The sequence below is a fragment of the Lonchura striata genome, chromosome 1 (assembly GCF_046129695.1).
Source record: "Lonchura striata isolate bLonStr1 chromosome 1, bLonStr1.mat, whole genome shotgun sequence".
Taxonomy (NCBI): Eukaryota; Metazoa; Chordata; class Aves; order Passeriformes; family Estrildidae; genus Lonchura; species Lonchura striata.
The window spans coordinates 56,381,380-56,398,924 of NC_134603.1; the positions used below are offsets into that span (position 1 = coordinate 56,381,380).

The 17,545-nt window shown below is 37.1% G+C and overlaps 1 protein-coding gene across 1 annotated transcript in view; it reads left to right on the forward strand.

The window, feature by feature from the left end:
• Positions 1 to 17,347, forward strand: part of DOK6 (docking protein 6) — a 249,661-nt gene extending 232,314 nt beyond the window's left edge. Inside the window, exon 8 of the mRNA XM_021530883.3 lies at positions 5,864 to 17,347. Within this exon, the coding sequence (XP_021386558.1) occupies positions 5,864 to 6,003 (140 nt within the window). The 3' untranslated portion in view covers positions 6,004 to 17,347. The remainder of the gene's footprint in view (positions 1 to 5,863) is intronic.
• The last annotated feature ends 198 nt before the right edge of the window (positions 17,348 to 17,545 follow it).

Below are 17,545 nucleotides of genomic sequence, written 5' to 3' on the forward strand. Positions count from 1 at the left end.
ATCTTAAAAATCTATCTCAAAAATTAGGTTTCTTTATATTCTTTCTCCCTTCAGAAAGATATATGTTTCTGGTGGAATTAAATCCAAAATTATTTTAGCATATATGAAAGTTGGAGCCCAGCTGTGTTCCCTGGAGTTTTAATTTCAACTGCAGTTAAATTCAAAGAAAAATTCATATTTCTTTATTTGGAACTGAATCAGGCCCACAGTTTCACTTTCAATAAGTATATGGAAATCAATATGCTGTAATGTAGTTTATGCTGTTTTTCAGTTTCCATCTGCTGCCTTCCATTGCATCTTTTTGTGAGTGACAGCATAATAATTGTTGTACCAATTAATGCCCTTCCAATCCAACTGCATCATTACTGCAAAATAAATGTTTTGCTTTGTAGCAGTTTGTCCTGCTATGAAACTTTGCTTTAGTTATTCCAATCATCTAACAGCAGAAAAGGAAAAGCTGCTTTGTCATCAGTAGCTCAATAGATTCAATACAGAGAGTTGGCAGAATTTTAACCAGTATCAATTTATAAATAGGATAGCAGCAATCATTTATTTTCTGCCTTAAATGAAAGTATCCTTTTTGATGCAATAATAGCCACTTAACTGATTCGAAACCAAAGTAGGGGTTTTTTTGGATATATTTTTTTTATTTATCCAGAATAAAATATGAAGTCTCTTTCTTTGCAACAAAAGCTCTTAGAGGGTAAAAGATTCTATCTGAAATAACCAGTCATAAAATTTTAGTTCTTTTCAGTAAGAGTTTAATTTTCCCTAGTGGGATTTCAGTACATAGCTACAGTGCCTTATCCATTCAGTCCTGTATCCTGACAAAAATGCTGCAAAGAATATCAGAGGTTGAAGCACTTTGAGAAAAGCTTTCCCATTCAAATGATATCCTCAGTACAATCTCTGGGCCTCTTCTGGTATAAACAGGAGCTTTCATTGCTGTTGGGAAAGTCCTTGGAGAATGCAAATCTAGATTAAAGACTGGTACTAGTTTTGGGAACTTTTCTGGCTCAAGAGTTGCATTTAGTCCAGTGAGAATTGTGTGAGGAAACAGCATAGAGCTAACTCCTTCTTACTAACGTTTCATTCTTGAAACATCTGTTAGCTAATTGGGGTTTTTTCCACCTTCTTACACTATCCTGTTGTGCAATGATAAAATCTCATAATCTCTGTTTCTCTGCTTCCCAGACTGTTCTGTTTATTGTGAACAGAATTTTCCAATTAATATTTCTAAAAAGAAGAAACTGCTTTACAATGGAACAATTGATTCACTTTATTTATTCTTAGCTTGTACTGATTGAGTCACAGAAATTTCTTTTGAGCACACATGTTTTTCTATAGCATTTATAGAGACATCTATAGCAATTGCAGAACTCTTGCAATCATTAAGTCTCAGAGACTCCCGAACACAAAACGCAATACTAGTAAAGATATCCAATTCGCTCTAATTTAACGACTTCAATTTTGTGCTCATAATCTTGGAAATGGAAATATAAAATTTTATTTTCAAAAATAAATTTATTATTCTTACCTAGAAAAATAGAAATGCATTAGAAGTACATCCTTTTGTTTGTAAAGTCATCTGTTCAGAGGTTAAGAAATCCCAGATGAAAGCTTGCTGTGCAGCTGCAAATGTCTTTATTTTTACCTAATGGCTATCTCATATAAGGTAATTAAAGGCCTGCAACAGAAGCTGAAACACAGGAGCCTCTGGTTCTATTAATTTTTAATCACTGTACTGCAGAAACATAAACTTTTATTAGATCTTGTATGGGAAAAGCTTAGTCACAGGGTTTCAAAATTGCTCCTGCATCAGAGCTGTGATCAGTCTGGTGGTGACTACATTTGGTGGCACGTTGCTCACAGGTCATCATTTGCCAAACAAACCATCTGGCAGGGAAACCAGCCTGAGAAAAAACCTGCCATCTCTTCCCCTTGGCTGCTTGTTCCTGCTCCTCAGCTTTGCCAGTACAGAGATTTGTAGGGCTCTTGCAAACCAGATGACCAAAGTGCTCCAGTCTACAAAGAAGCTTTGCAGTCTTGATGGCTCAGCTGAGGGACAGTGATGTCAGTACAGAGCAGAAAGGGAATGTTTTCAGCTGCTTTTCTACTGAAAGTGTAATGTTGAACCTTACCCACAAGCAGAGGGGAATTTTGACACAGGACTTGTACATCAGAGACGAGTGTTTTAACCAATGAACATCAGATGAGAATCCCTTGAACTCTTGTATTGGAAAAGAAAAGAGTGACCTTTATTTCATTTAGAAAAGGAAAAGGGTTGGTGCCTGCCTTCTGGTTAAGAATTTCAATTCTGAATCTAAAACAGAAACATCTCCCAATAAGCAGCAGTAAGGGAGCTTTTAAAGCTTATCCCTGGATCTCTTCTCTTTTTATTTTTCCTTTTCATTTAGCTTAGTACTGCAAGTTTTCTCTCAGAAGTTGTGATCGATCTACTTATATGTACATCAGTCACTGCGGTTACTAGGAAACCATTGGGTTTTTCCTCTAAAGAATTGTTATAAATAAGCACCATGCCATGAAATAAGATCCTGGTGTATACTGCCTCTGCTTCCAACATAATTAAGATCAGGAAAAATCTAATTTAATGTAATTTACTGGGTTACATTAAATTTTCTTGATGGATCATTCATACCTAATTGCTTTGGACTGCAGCTTCATTGTATTCTATAATCCTGAGAGTAAATTTGAATAAAGGATGAAGAAGGCTGAATAATACTTATGTTTCCAAGGTTCTGTCCTGGAACAGAAAAAAAAGCAACTTTTCCTCTGTAAGCCATGGGGGGAAAAACCTCACCCAGCTCCACTGGTGTCTTCAGGTCATGAAATCATCAAATTCCTCTTATGCTGACTCCAGAATAATTGTAGGGAAGAGTTAGTTTTGTATTCTTAAAAGCAGCTGTGGTACCAAAGAGCTGCGAAATCCACAAATAGTAGTATTCTTATTCTTCTTCTTCTTCTCTCTTAACCTTCTAAGGCCCAAATATAACTGAAGGAGAAAACTTAGAAAGTTGTGGAACTTTAATCGTTTACTGCAAAAAAACTTTACCTGTATCTTTAGTTTCAAAATCCTTACTGCTGACATAAAGTGTAACTTTGGAGACACTGCAGTACCTAGGACTCCATAAGGCTGATCAGCTGTATGAATCTTAAAATACTTAGGAATGAAAATAAAAGTCTCTATTGTAACATAGAATTTCCAGTATGTGATATGCTGAATTTTAACAAAAAAACCTGGAAAGTATCCTAAATTTTGGAAATTTGCAACTTAGCAGACTTAAGTCAACTTGGAACCTTTAGACTATTTATTATTCTGTCACCACCATTTTCTTATTCATTTATTGAAGTATATTGACATCATTAATTGTTTAAAAAAAAAATAAAAGTTGAAAGTAAATATATTGCCTAGATCCATTCTTTCCAAACTCGTAACTTTTCTATTACCCACAGCTTTCTCATTTCATTTGAACCAACGTCCTCTATTCTTTTTGTTATTATTTTCATAGATCAATGTCATATTGTTCAGCTTGAGCCTCAACCAGACATCCTAGACCTCTTGGTTCTGTCAGGTGTGCCTTAACCTTTTCTATCTGTCTCTCTTATCTTTTACTGCATATACGAGCAGTTAGGAGGAAAGAACTTTCATCCTTAACCCCTTTGGTTACAGAATGGCAAAAACCAGCCCTGTTGTGATATTTAGCATCTACAAATTTTCCTTTGAAGAACAGCAAGGGATATGTTGGTTTTTGGGGCATATATAGAGGAAATTAAAGACCTGAATTTAATTTCTTTTTTAACCCTAATAGGTTTAAATTCATCTTCCACATTCTAAGACACCACCTGAATTCCTTGTCTAGAAATTAGTGGCTAGAAATTAGTGTATTAGTACCACTCTTCATCACTGTATTAAAGCTACACTATTCTACAAAAGTGGATTTTAAATTAATTATACAAGATACAGCACATCATACAAATTGACCTGAGTTTAAGGAACTCTGTGGTTGGTAAGTCTATTTACTCCTGCTCGTTGTCACAGAAATTGTTTTATACTCTTTGGATAAAATACATGAAAGAAAGTTATACCTTGACATATTTTATTTATCTTTATTAGTAGGAAAGAGACACATTTTACATAGGAAATCAATTCCTTATGGCATTTAAAAGACATATGATCCTAGTTTCTGGATGAAAGGAAAGCAAGACTTTACTTCCTGAGATGGAAATGCAGCAGATTTGGAACATAGAATTAAAATCTAGAATCATTCATCTTCTCATGCTTAGGTTTGCATTAGATTAAGCCATAAAGTGACCATAATTGTGATGTAATCCCAAATAAAAGTAAAAAACCAATAAAGGCCTTATTTAATATAATGGTTAAAAGTTAGTCAAAGCAATAAAACCTTTAAGACTATTCACATTGTCAACTACTGCGTAGCTCAGAGCTCACCATAAACTTTAATTCAGTTTGATACAAAAGCTTCTTGAAGCAGAAAACATTTAATCTTTTCATCTCAGTCAAGTTTTGATAGCCAGTGTCAATTTAACCCAATGAATGAAGAGTGAAAATACACATAAAAAATTCATCCTGCTTGCTTGTGCCATGAAACCAATTTTATGATCATTAACATGCCACTGGGAATTCAGATTCTGGTTTTATTGTCTTCAGTGTCACTAAGATGTACCTTTTATTCTATTTTTCATTTAGTTGGGTTTTTTTCTGTCTTGGTCCCAGCATTGCTCTGATAGTCTCATGTACAGGGGGAGCCATGGGGTTTTTTTCATGAGGAAGTGTTATGATCAAACTTTTCCAAATGAAAAGTGAGGAAAAGTTTTCCCAAGTCCAGTGAACATCATTCATGGTTCCAGCACTACTGGCCCAGCTGCTTAACTGTTTTGAAACAATGTCAGCATGAGCTGTATTCTTTAGTATTTGAGGCTATACCATTGCAGCTATTCTTTAATACCTCTGTGGTTGACATAGAAATATGATTTTGCATTCCTACAGATAATAAGTATATTAAGATAGTTTTAAAAGCATTATGTAAAGCCATTTTAAATTCAAACTTCAATATAAAATTCAAAAAAAAAAAAAAAGACACATTGCATTAAGATATGCATTTTGGAAGTTTGTTTTTTGCTACTAAGTAAATCTCCGTTTCAAAAGGCAATATGAGGTAGGAAAACTATCAGGTTATAGAATTGGGTCATCAGTGTTACCTGAGTTTCATCACTGGCTTTTCACATGTGGTTTCCCATATTGCTGATTAAAGCAATGGTTATATGAGATTCATAAGCCCATCTGAAAAAGCGTCTTGCATATCCTCTTCCCAGACAGTATTCTGCCCTATCCCACCTTCAGTTCATTTTGGAATTACAGTGGTGCTTTGCTTACCTGATAAACTGGCATCATGTTCAAAGGACAAATGAAGTGGCATTTTTGGGACTAATCCCTTTGAAACCCCTGGCATTACTTTCATAGGCAGTGCTTCAGGTAAACAAGATGTGCACTGGTTATTTCTCAGTCCTAACTGATATAACTAAGACTTATTAAGTAGAAAACACACAAATACAACACTCTGAAATTTTAAAAAATAATTCTGACCCTAAATTATGTCTGAGTTGGGTCTGGGACCTTTGGCCTTGGCTGGGACTCTGTCAGCCACTTGCACCCTCAGCCACAGGGAATACCCTCTTCCGCAGCCCCAGAATGGCCCAATGGAGCAACTCTGCTCTCCAGGCACCCTGGGACAGTAAGAAGTTAATCCGCTGGAGTCTGTGTCCGTGGAGAAAGGCTTCAAAGCTCACTTACATGCTTTGTGTTCATGTCTCCCTGCTCCAGGTCACAACCTCGGCTCAGCCAAGGTGTCCCGGGCGCAGACATTTCCCAGCTACCCGTCGGAGCAGGGCGAGGAGCACCAGCAGCCGCTGTCGCTGGCCAGCAGCTACGCCTTCAGCTACGGCTCGGGGCTGGTGCAATGACAGCCGGGGGCAGCCGGCCCACACGGACAGCTGAGCCTGGAGCTCCCGCCAGGACCGGGGAGCCGCTGGCCCCCTCTGCACCCACCATTTGCCGTGAAAACTGATGCCTACCAGCTCCAGCCGGGGCGCCGCCGATGCGGAAACCTGGAGAGGCGGCTTCCCCGAAGCAGAGGCTAAGTCTTTATTTATTTATTTTGCCGTTCCTTTTGTTGATATGTTCAGAAAGGAGGGGGTTGGGGGGTTGGGGGGAGGGAGGAAGGGGGACACGTCTGTGTTGTAAGAAAGTGGTGGAAACAAATGAAACTGTGTTGGTTGGTGTGAAGGTTTCTGCATGACCAGAAAAGGTCCCTTCTGGGGCTCCATTGCAATGGCGCGTTCGACGCTGGGGCCTTCCTTCCCGCCCTGACCAGCAGGACAGCCCGTCTTCACCTGCAACCTCTGTAGGTCCCTGCCACAGCCTACAATTCCCGCTGGAGGCACTGAAATGTCACCTATTCGAGATGTGGCATCAGTGCTGCAGGGGTCACCTCCAGATCCACGTGGGCTCACTCACTGCCCTAGAGGGTAGTTGGGTGTTCTTTGGGCCAGACACCAACAAATACTGGAGTAGCAGGCTGATATGTGTTGTTGGGAATAGGGTTTGGTGCATCAAGGTAAGGCTATTGCGTGGTCCAGCTCTAATCTTAAATTCCTGGGGCACAAATTCTTCCCTTACATGTGCAATTTTCACCATGCCCCTAAGAGCTGTGAACATCCCTATCAGCAGCACAGTCTTGTCCTCAGAACTGCTGCGAAGTCTTCTCGTTCACAAATTATTTAGGTAACCATGCCTGCAAGCCTAACTTTAAAAAGCGGGAAAACTGTTCTTCAAGCAAAAAAAAGTGGCCCACTTGCCCAGCTGGCAGCTGCCAGTGCCACAGCTGGGCCAGACATGGTAGAGCTGAGCTCTGGTCTTGTCTTTCTGGTCAGCGTTACTTTGATTTTCTGTGTTTCCTTCTCAGATTTCTGTTCTAGATGCACATTGTATCTTGTATGATCATGTGTCAAGCATCTGTTTGCTCTCAAAAGGAGGATGAGTACCTCTCAATGGAAATTTTCTGTCTTTGGAAGACGTCTTTTAAAAAGGAACTGTAGTAGTTGTTTGTAATCAGTAATGAGGGAATAAGTTGGAAGGCATACCTATAGGTGGGGAATGAATTTTATCTATCCTGAACACTTAGATTTTTGTAACTGTTATCAAATATTTATGTACTCCTTGTGATGCCCTGAATTGTTTGAAATTGTGAGGAGAAAATTTTGCCCTCTTCTATGATCTGAGGAGCCTTGTGTTCTGTTCCCAGAGTGAAACTATTGCCATGATTACCAGAGGAATTCAGTTCATTGGTTGTTTCTCAGGACAGGTTGAGGAAATGTACCAAGGACGAGACACACAGACTCTTTTCCAATTAAACAATTGGTTTTATGTACTATAATTTAACTGAAAAAGTGCTGTTGGGTTGTTTTATATATGCACATTATATATATATATATGTATTAAAAGGTATGGAAGAAACTTCTGCTTTTGATTAAACATTTACTGATACAATATGGTCAGCTTTTCTCCAACCATTTTCCTGGCTAAGAGACCTTGCACACTTACAGCTTTCAGTGAACGGCTGCTGAATAAAAAAGCTTTGTGGTCCACTTGAATGAAAGAGTTCTACCCCACCACAATCACCTTTATTTATTTTTCCCGTTTTTCCTTGTCTCATTCACTACCTCTTTTCCTTCTCACAGTGCTGCCATACTCAGGAATAGAATGGCTCCCTACAGAGAGTATTTTGATGAGCTAAAATGAAAAACTGCTCTCCCACGCTGTCAAGGCGCTGTACCTATGGTGCTCTCAGAGCTGTACCCATCAAGGATGCTCCATTCACACTTTCATTTAAGAAAAAGATTCAGTTGACATTTTGCCTAGGGAAAAATTCTAATTTGCAAACTTTAAATGCGAAAATTGATACAAAACTATAATGGTGTGATTCTGTTACTCAGTGCAGCTTTGCCAAATATTTGCCTTTTGGAGAAATGGTCAGTTATTTTTATTCCTTTGCAACTGGGATTCTTTCACTTGCCCTAAAATTATATATATTTTCTTTTAAGCTCCTTAGATTAAGTTTTCAATATGTTCTGCAGGTTTCAAAACTGTGTTCAAGTAACTTCTTTCCTCTATGACTTAAATACTAGTCATTTAATAATTACATATTCTACACAGCCCAAAAGTGGGGAAAAGGCAAAACAGGAGAATATGATTTATAGTTCCAGTGTCCATATACCTAAAGAACCTATCTAAATCCTCAACTTAGTATTTCTATAAAAAGTGTAAGATCTATGTAATGTTCTCTTTTTGTTTCCTGAGGAACAGTTGCTGTCTGTGGCTTTGTCTTCCTATGCAGTACCTGAATATAGTCAAGTTAATGAAAATGTAGATGCTATTTTCAAAGAAAACACACCAAAAAAAGGGAGGGAACAGGGCATTATAACAGCCTTGGCTATATATATGGCCATATATAACAGTTTTACTAAATATTTTTCTTTCATTGCATAATGCAACCATCTTCTCAACTCATACATTTATAAAATACCTTTGTGGTCTCCTACAATACACAGAAAATTGAACAAAGCTACAGAACAAAAGCAATCTATACCAAATCTGACCTGTTGGGAACTATATCTTGTAGAGACCAAACCCAAGCACACTAGAATTTGAAAATGAGGGTGCAACTTTACAATGTACTGTAACACAGTCTAAGATAACTGGCAGCCTGAAGCACAAAAGTATTCAGGAGCCAGTGGATGCAACTCCAGAACAGCAGATGATATCACTGCATCGTTGGCGTATTCACACAGCTTCCACAATGTTCCTCAAAAAAGCTCCTTGAGAACCAGGCAGACACTGTGACAGCAGTTTGCCAGAAAATTCTGTTTTCATGGAATTGTTTTAATTCCTGGCATATGCCTGTTGATATCCTAAGTGATGGCCACTGAAACTACTTTGTACAGCTCCTAGTGCTCCCACCAGAAAGAAAACTCTCTTTTGGAGCACGTGGTAGAGCTGCCTGCCTAGAGACTACAGCGGCCTTTAAATAGACCCAGGGACCCCATGGGACCCTGATCCAGTCTCGGCTTTCTTCCTGTGCGAGGCACACAGACTACTCCTGACCCCAGAGTTGCTCCCTGTTTTCAGCTAATGAGCTGTGAAGGGATGGAGGGCAACAAAATGCCTTCAGTGGTAACCAGGTGCAGCTGGTAGAAATGGAACTTAACATTAGTAAATGATAAAACAGAAGAAATAAAATAAAGCTTTTGCTTTTATTTCTGTTTTGGAGGATGTGATATGAATCTATAATTGTAACCATGATTTACATTTTTTTAATCACCCTTTGATAACAATATATTCACCCCTATGAACTAATAACACATGGAATTACTAAATATAATTGCTAATATATCTTTACTGTGAATATTATAGATTGATGCATGCTGGTACTTTTGATTTTGAAGTCACTTGGTGCAGAAAAGGTGAAATTGAAAGAGACTGCTAATAAATCATCAAATGGTGCTAAGGAACTTGAATAGTCCCATTTTTTAAACAGCTACATGTCATTATTTATAGTTTAAATTGTCTGTGTGTACTCCTTTGAAACACTTTCATCTGCCCATGTAAAGGAAAAAGAAAGGAGAATCTCTTGTAGCAGGGAGTTTGCTGTTTTACTGAGTAAATACTCAGACATTACTTTTTGTGGCAGACATGTGGTCACATGTATCAAGTTCTGTCCTTGGGAGGTTTTGCTGCATTTGTTTTCTTTTTTTTGGTTCCACAAAATCTACAAGTCAAACTTGAAAATGTATTGACAAACCAAAGGAGTTTGTTGAGACATTGACAATAGCTGCTGTCTTTTGTTTTGTCAAAAGTCTACCATGATATTTCAGGAAAAATACTTCATTCCACAACACATGTATAGAAATCCTATTGGGATGCAGAAAACTATAATCAAGTTTTGTTCCAAGTTAATAAGACTTTGCTGGAAGAGGGGTTGAAATTGAATGTCTGAGGGCAAAAGTGTTTTAAAGTGCTCTCTATAGCAATAATTTAAGTACAAAATACAGCCTTCAGGCACCCATTTATTTAGAAGTTGCTAAGTGCAGACAATCTGTGACGACCCTTACCCGCTTACGGCAAAGAGAAAAAAAGGTCAATCGTTAATCATATCTATGTACTGCATTTGTCAGAAAAGGAATTAACTTCATGCTTGTTCAGCTTTCTAGTCTAAAAGGCAATACTATGAGGAGTAAGGTTTTTTGAGATATTTGATCTCTAGGAACTGACAAAGAGCATCAGCCTGTAGCATATAAACCTCTACTCAGACTTAGCTCACCAGCTACATGTGCTAGTTTTCATCTGGTAACCTAGAAACTGCAGGGTAGTTTTCCATTAGATAATATAACTCTCTTGAATGGCTGTGCATTTTAGCATGGAATATAGAATTATTTACAAAATACTAAAAAGGAAGGAGTAATGAGTTCCAATTAATCTCTGCTTTAGTGTTTAATATCAGTGTATTTTGGCTTTTTTTTATGCCTGCTGCAAAGGAGTAAGTGTGGCTTTTATCCACACACGGAATGGAGTGAACAGTGAAAAAAGTGTGAAACGCTGCTCTTTGATTATGAGAATAGATCAAACAGCACCAGAAAATTTCATTTTTCCATACATCAACGGAAAATACTTGTGACTCTTTCCAAACACACTTATTACACAAGAGGACATATTAGAATTTTACATTTTTAGCCACATAGAACTGGTCAAAATGCCTGCCTATGTTTTGTAAGTAGAAGATAATGACTGTGCAACACCACTGTAGTGACATAACTTTAAAATCAAAGGGCTAGATATATGAATTCTGTAGTTATAAGGTCTTGCACTACATGAAGTGTGCTGTGTTTGTACTTGATAGTATAAATAAATGCTCTTCACTTTTTATTTTAGATAAAAAGGTGAGGTATATTGGAAACAAGGATAAACTTATGGTGGAATGAAAGAAACCACAAAGAATATTGACTCCCTTGTTGAAACAATAAGTTTGTCTCCCTGTCCAGGTCCTTAAAAGACAGTAAAAGGTGATGAGTGAAGGTCTTGTATATTCAGCAATTATTTAAATTTCATTGTGCTTAGAAACCTAAATATTAGAATCTGCTGGCGAACTGGTGGTGCTATTGGAGAAAATGGAAGATTCACTTTGTAGAGATTTTTATAAATTTATGCAACTTGACAGATTTTTACAGACACAAAACACATATGAAAGTAACTGAGGTTTAAGTATGATTAAATAGAATTTAAGCATTTGACAATGTCCATATTGATATGAATATTGTTAGCTGTAATGGAGACAATATTTCCTTTTAAACTGAATGCAAGCTCAAAAAGTAATAGGTTCTCAAATATTAAGAAGTTAATCTTTTTAAAAATCACATTTAAAGTCTTAAAGAATGAATTTCATTGGGTTTATTTGTTGCTTTGATACAGAGATCTTCAGGAGGTTCAACAGATTTACTATGTTCTCTTACAATCCTGAGATTTTCAAGTGCATTAATATATTTTACAGTAGATTTTTTCCTGTGAGAATATTTGACATGAATGAAGTTAATTTTTAATCAGCTGACACATAGTTTTCAGTCTTTTTTGAAAATTGTATGATAGCAAGTCAGAGTGGGCATAGAAAATGGCACAAAATTCATTGTCTGGTTTGGCCATTCCATACCAATAACCAAAATAAGGGTTTCAGTTAAATGTTTATTCTCATCACTGCTCCTATACTTAGAATAAATTACATAAAATAAATTTTTCCTTGTGAATGTTAATTGTAATATTTCCTGCATTTCCATAGATAACGGGCTGTGACAGGAGATATCCAGAACTGCTTTTTTGAAATTGTTATGATTTGAGATAGTTGCAAGGAAAAACAGAAAATACATGAAAAAGGAATTGTTATGACTTCTTACCAAAGAATGATACATGCTAAACTTTTATTTCTTTGAAAATCATCATTATAGAAATGTAGAGAAATTTATGAAAGGAAGTGAAAAATGTGGCAAGAAATCAACAAAAACAAAACCAGATTCTGTAATCTTTAAAAAGATTAGGAGAAATTGGCAAACACTTAAGCACACAACAGTGTGCTATGTTGAGCACAAAACACTTTCCCATAGTATTCAACTTCTCCTTCATCAGAAACTGGAAACAATGTCCTGTGTTCAGTCTGATTCACAGCTCTACATTACTCTGTACAAAGCATGATGGGCTCATTTTCCCTAACCTGGCTGGAAGAACCAAGTACCATAATGCCTAACACACATTATGCAGTATAAAAAAACCAGTATTTTGCACAATGCACCACCAGTGTTATCACACAGCTTTGTGGAACATACTGCAGCCAGGTATTGTCAAAAGTATGATTTAGAATGTTTCACAGCTCATTGAATTCTGGGTGATATCTTCCTTTATGATCCATAAAAATACATACAGAGGTGCTCAACCTTTTTTTCTTCTAATTTCAAAATATTCTGACAGAGTTCTGTAGGAAGGTTCCTCCCATTCTACTGTTGTTGGGTAAATTATAGACATTTCAAAAAAAATAATAAATATCTGCTTAAGACAGGTTTATTTCAGAGGGAAAAAAGAGATTAATTTTAATACATGCAAATATTCCTAACATTCCTCTTTTCAAATACACATACAGACATCAGCACAGAGAAAAGTATTGAAGAAAAAAAGAAATACTTTTTCTTTATATCTTAGATAAAATCTTATAAGCTATTGATCACTTAAATATTTTATTTAATTTACTGGTTAATGCTACAAATTAATTGTTTAGTGTAACAATCTAATTGAATAAACTCTTAAGACAGGTGTTAAATACTCTTTAGAACCACTGAGATGCTTTTTTTCTAAAACTACAAAGTTGTCTTTATAAGTAAGCATAAGGTTAGAAGAAATATGTCAGCCATGGCTAGTAATTCATATTAATTATTTTATCTAGCTATACAGGCTAACAATGTGGATAGTGGGGAAATAATCTTTTGAAACTTGTATTAGATAGCTTTGTGCATTTCCTTTAGTATTTCTAGCTCAAACATTATATCCTAAGTTGTATGTGAGATATATAAGACTATAGCACAGATAGTAAGGTAAATCTACAGTTTAATGAATCAGATTTAAACAGGGCCAAGAAATTAGTCAGAGCAGTGGCACTAGTCAGTCCTGTGGCATGGTGGCAGCCTGCCCCAGTAGTATCTGAGCACACACTTCTGAGGCTATCTCAGTATTCCTAAGCCTCCCTGCTTTAAAGGATATGTTGGCAAACTCGTCACTCGGTTATCCTGTGGTTCCCATGGCTCATCCTCTTCTCATAACTCTCAATGCATTGACTTGAAAAGAGCAGCAACAACAAAAAAGCTATTAAAAAAAGCAGAGACAAGGACCCTCTTGGTGGAAGAGAGTCCTACCAAGCCCTGCAGGCTCTTCTTCATCCTAAAAAGATGAGCTGTTGCTGTGCAGGAGCCCAACTTCAAAGGACAGGGGAGAGAGCATGCTTACCTGTCTAATGCAGGCTGGGAGAGAACTGGGAAGGGTGTCCCATTTCCTGAGTGATTTGGCAGGCGTGATGCTGGATGAACCAGCATTTCATATGGCAGTGAAAAGCCTGATCCAGTTTAGTGTTTGGAAGCTGCGGGTCTCTAGCCTTGGGGTGGAACCTTTTGCCTGAGATGTCACAGGAGCAGTGGTCACCCTGAGCCCACACATACCCTGACACCACATCCCAGCAAGGCACAGCTGTGACACTATGTCTTATCCTTAGCCCAACACGCTTTTCCAGGAATGTGTGTGTTTTGGAAATGTCTTTTATGTTGTCTTGCTTACACCTTGAACAATACACTCTGAGAATTTGGCGGGCAGCTTCTACTCCTAGGGTCTGCAGCCTAAAAGAACATATTAGCACCTATCTTGTATACAGAAAAGCTGGTTTTGGAAATAACCCTTAGTGTCAGACTTACAAAGCTGTTCAGAGGATTAACTCCTATTGAGCAGCTCAGCTTTGAAGGAAATTGCACTAGGGAGTACTCACTGAGGCAGAGCTTCAGCTACTGTAAATAAATACCATTAATTTGGGTTTTCACAGAGCTCCATAACAGAGTATATTTAAAGGAGCATGATGCACATAAGATTTAAAAGTAAATTTGAAAAATAAGAGTCCTGGTGCCCTGACATCTCTATAGTTACAAAAATAATAATCATCCTCTGAGGACCTCCTTAAAAAAAAAATCACACAAAAAAGCACACACACAAACAAACAAAACCAAAAAATCCCCACCCCTAGAAATGAAACTGGTAGTGAGAGCAATCCTCTGAACAATCCTTTGAATATTAAATCCTTCCTTTTTCTGAAGTAAGTTTCTTATTTGGAACCCTCAGGAGTAAACTAGCAAATGCTGGTAGCAGCTATATTTCAAGTGTTCTGCCCGCTGTGTTTCCTTGATCCTCTCCTCCCGTCCCCCAGTCCCACGATAAGACCTGGAGAGGAGGCAGGTGGTTAAGTTGCACAGTATAGTTAGAACAAGCTATTTCTGAGCATGCCTAACAGAGAAGGTGGCTGGTAATTTAGGTCAGCTGGGGGTCATAAAGAGGGTTAATTGCTGAACTACCCTGCCAGAAGTAGGGGTGTGGAAGAGTCCAGCTGCTTGTGTTCCTTGGTGGGCCCAGCATTGTTTTACCCCAAGACACACAGCCAAGGGAGAGCAGACTAGAAAAAGGAGCAGTATCATGAACATATTACAGGCAGAGAAGTTCTTTAAGGTAAAGTAATGTATATGAAATGAATAAAGAAAATAACTTTCCCCTTCCTTCATAGACTGGAAGTTTTTGTCTGGTTGATCCGAACTCTGGTGACTGCCTTTCCTACATTCAGAAGTCTTTTTCAAAGAGATGTGAGCTTACACCCTTTAAAGACTTAGTTGTACTATTGATCATTGAATATTCCTTTGAACATTGAATTAAAACATTTCCCATTTTGACCCAATGAAAAAGATTATTTTTATTATTATGGAAAAGGTTTTACTTTTCTTTAATCTCATATATTCATTTTCAAATCACATAGATAGTAGTTAACCTAAAATACCCTTCAAGGTATTCAACAATCACTGTTTTAATGACAATATATTTTATTATGTTTATTTTCTTTCAGCAAAGTTTCTAAGATCTTAAAAAAATCCACAGAACTATTTTACAGTTTAGATGGTTTGCTGAGCTGGTTGCTATCCATGGTTGTGTCATTTTGCTTCACTGATTCTTTTTTCCTCCCTCTTAACTATTTTAGTGAGTGGTACTGCATGAAATAGCATAGTAACTGTTCAACATAAAACTTCCAAATTACAGTTGATGGAGTTTATTCAAAAGAAATTTTTAAAATTCCAAAAGGAAAGGACAAATCTGTAGGAAATGTTGAAACTAAGCAGCAATAAACAATGGTTTGTTTACAATGGAAAGTCTATTTATATAATCCAAACAGCAAATATTGGGTCCCAACCTGCCAGACTCATAAAACATTTAAAGACTTCTAATATTGCATTTCAAATTGAGCTTTTGGAAGTTTCTCTTGTGTGTAGCTTACTAGTTTTTAAACCAATAAGAATATTAATGTTTGGGGTTGTTTTCTTTTTGGTTTTGTCACTTGTTCAGCTGCTGTTCACTGATATTACTATGGTACAAAAATGAAGCTGTTGTTTTGTGATTTTTTTTTTTGAGAAAAAGTATAACATATTGTTCTTATTATGCTATGTGTTATGTGATTTTCCCTGTGGATTATCCTGGTAGAACTAGTATGTTTACAGAATTTGAATTAAAACAGATTACATACCTGCAAAGGAGTGCACTAAAGATTTTGTTTTGTCTTCAAATCTCAACAATAAGCAAGTGTTTCAAAAAGACACGCTGAAAGTACCAAGAGATAAAAGAAATAAGGGCAGTACCACAAATAATCAAAACAATCTGGTATTCCAGATATTTAACCTCAACTTCTTCCCTTTTCTTACCCTCAGTAAAGCAGGGATGTATTCTGACAGTCTCTAAATCAGTAAAACAATACCATCTTCTCAGTTTATGGATGTTTGTGTATTAGTATCAGGACTCCAACTGAGACCTTCTGTGTAATCAAATCCATTACATTGTTACTTTGGCATTTTACTATCAGAGGGATCATAAGAAAGGACCCAATGCTACAAGGTTTCATTTGTAAGGCTGTGCACAACTTAGAATTATCTGCTACGACATTTGATAACTCAGGAAATAAACCAACTTGTTAGTAGTACAGTTCTGTGTATCCTCATCAATTTCACATTCGAGCATTTGTATATCTGAAAACCTTCAGCAAGTGAAATTAAAAAAAAAAAAAAAAAAAAAAAAAACATCCATTGCAACGTGTCCTTGTTCAGGAGTACAGAAAACCAAAACAAGATGTTTTTAATGGTATATGACACTGTAAACAATTTAACTCTTCAGCAGAAGTTGAAAGGACACTTTAGTTTAGGATTTTAGATTTTTAGCTGAAGTGTAGGTTAACCACATGATGCTATTATTGCTCAAATAGTGAAGAGAAGCCTTTTGTCCATGTTATTCTCAGAAGAATCTAGGTTCCTATTTTCCTGTGCACATGAAAATGCTTTCCACTGAAGAAGGCTTTTCACTGTCAGGCTGTGATGCTCTTCCTAGCCAGCCAAGCAGAACTGGTACCTGGTTTGTAGGCAGGCTCATGATGCCTCCACCTCTAACCCCTTTCAAAAAAAAACCTGAACAAAACCCCCAAACACCGTATCCAGCAACATTTTTACATATGCTTCAAGAGAAAAGTGGAATCAGGCATAGGTGAGCCAGGCACAGAGTTTGCAATATGCCAACATAGATGATTACCAACTGTCATGGTAACACCTTCATTTACTGGGATTCTGTCCTCAGTCATTCAGCAGATTTGTAAAAGGCCAAAAGATGCATAGATCCTAATTCTCAGGTCTGCCTTCTAGTTCTGTTTGTTTAATGATTTTTTTTGTCTGTTTGTTCAATTTCTCTGTGATTTCTTCTGTAGGTTTCAGCAGAATATATACGTATGCACACATAAAACTACATATGTATGTGTATTGTTTTGTAAATGTTCTCAGTCATGCTATCTTCTGCTTTGCACCATTTACTCATATACCTTCCATGTTGTCATTTATTTTTTGCTCAATTAAACCTTATAATAAATTATTAAATATACCCTGACAGTGACAGAGTCATCCTGTTTTGTTTTCTTCTGGGCAAGGTGGGGAGTGAAGGAGTGGGGGAGGAGAGAGGGGCAACACTTCAATTGCATCCCCAAAAAGAAAATACTGAAATTACTGTGGTGAGTGGCAAGAAGCCTGTAAAATCACAAAGCTGTCAGATACCAAGCTGCTGTTCATACTTTTAAATCTAGGTTCA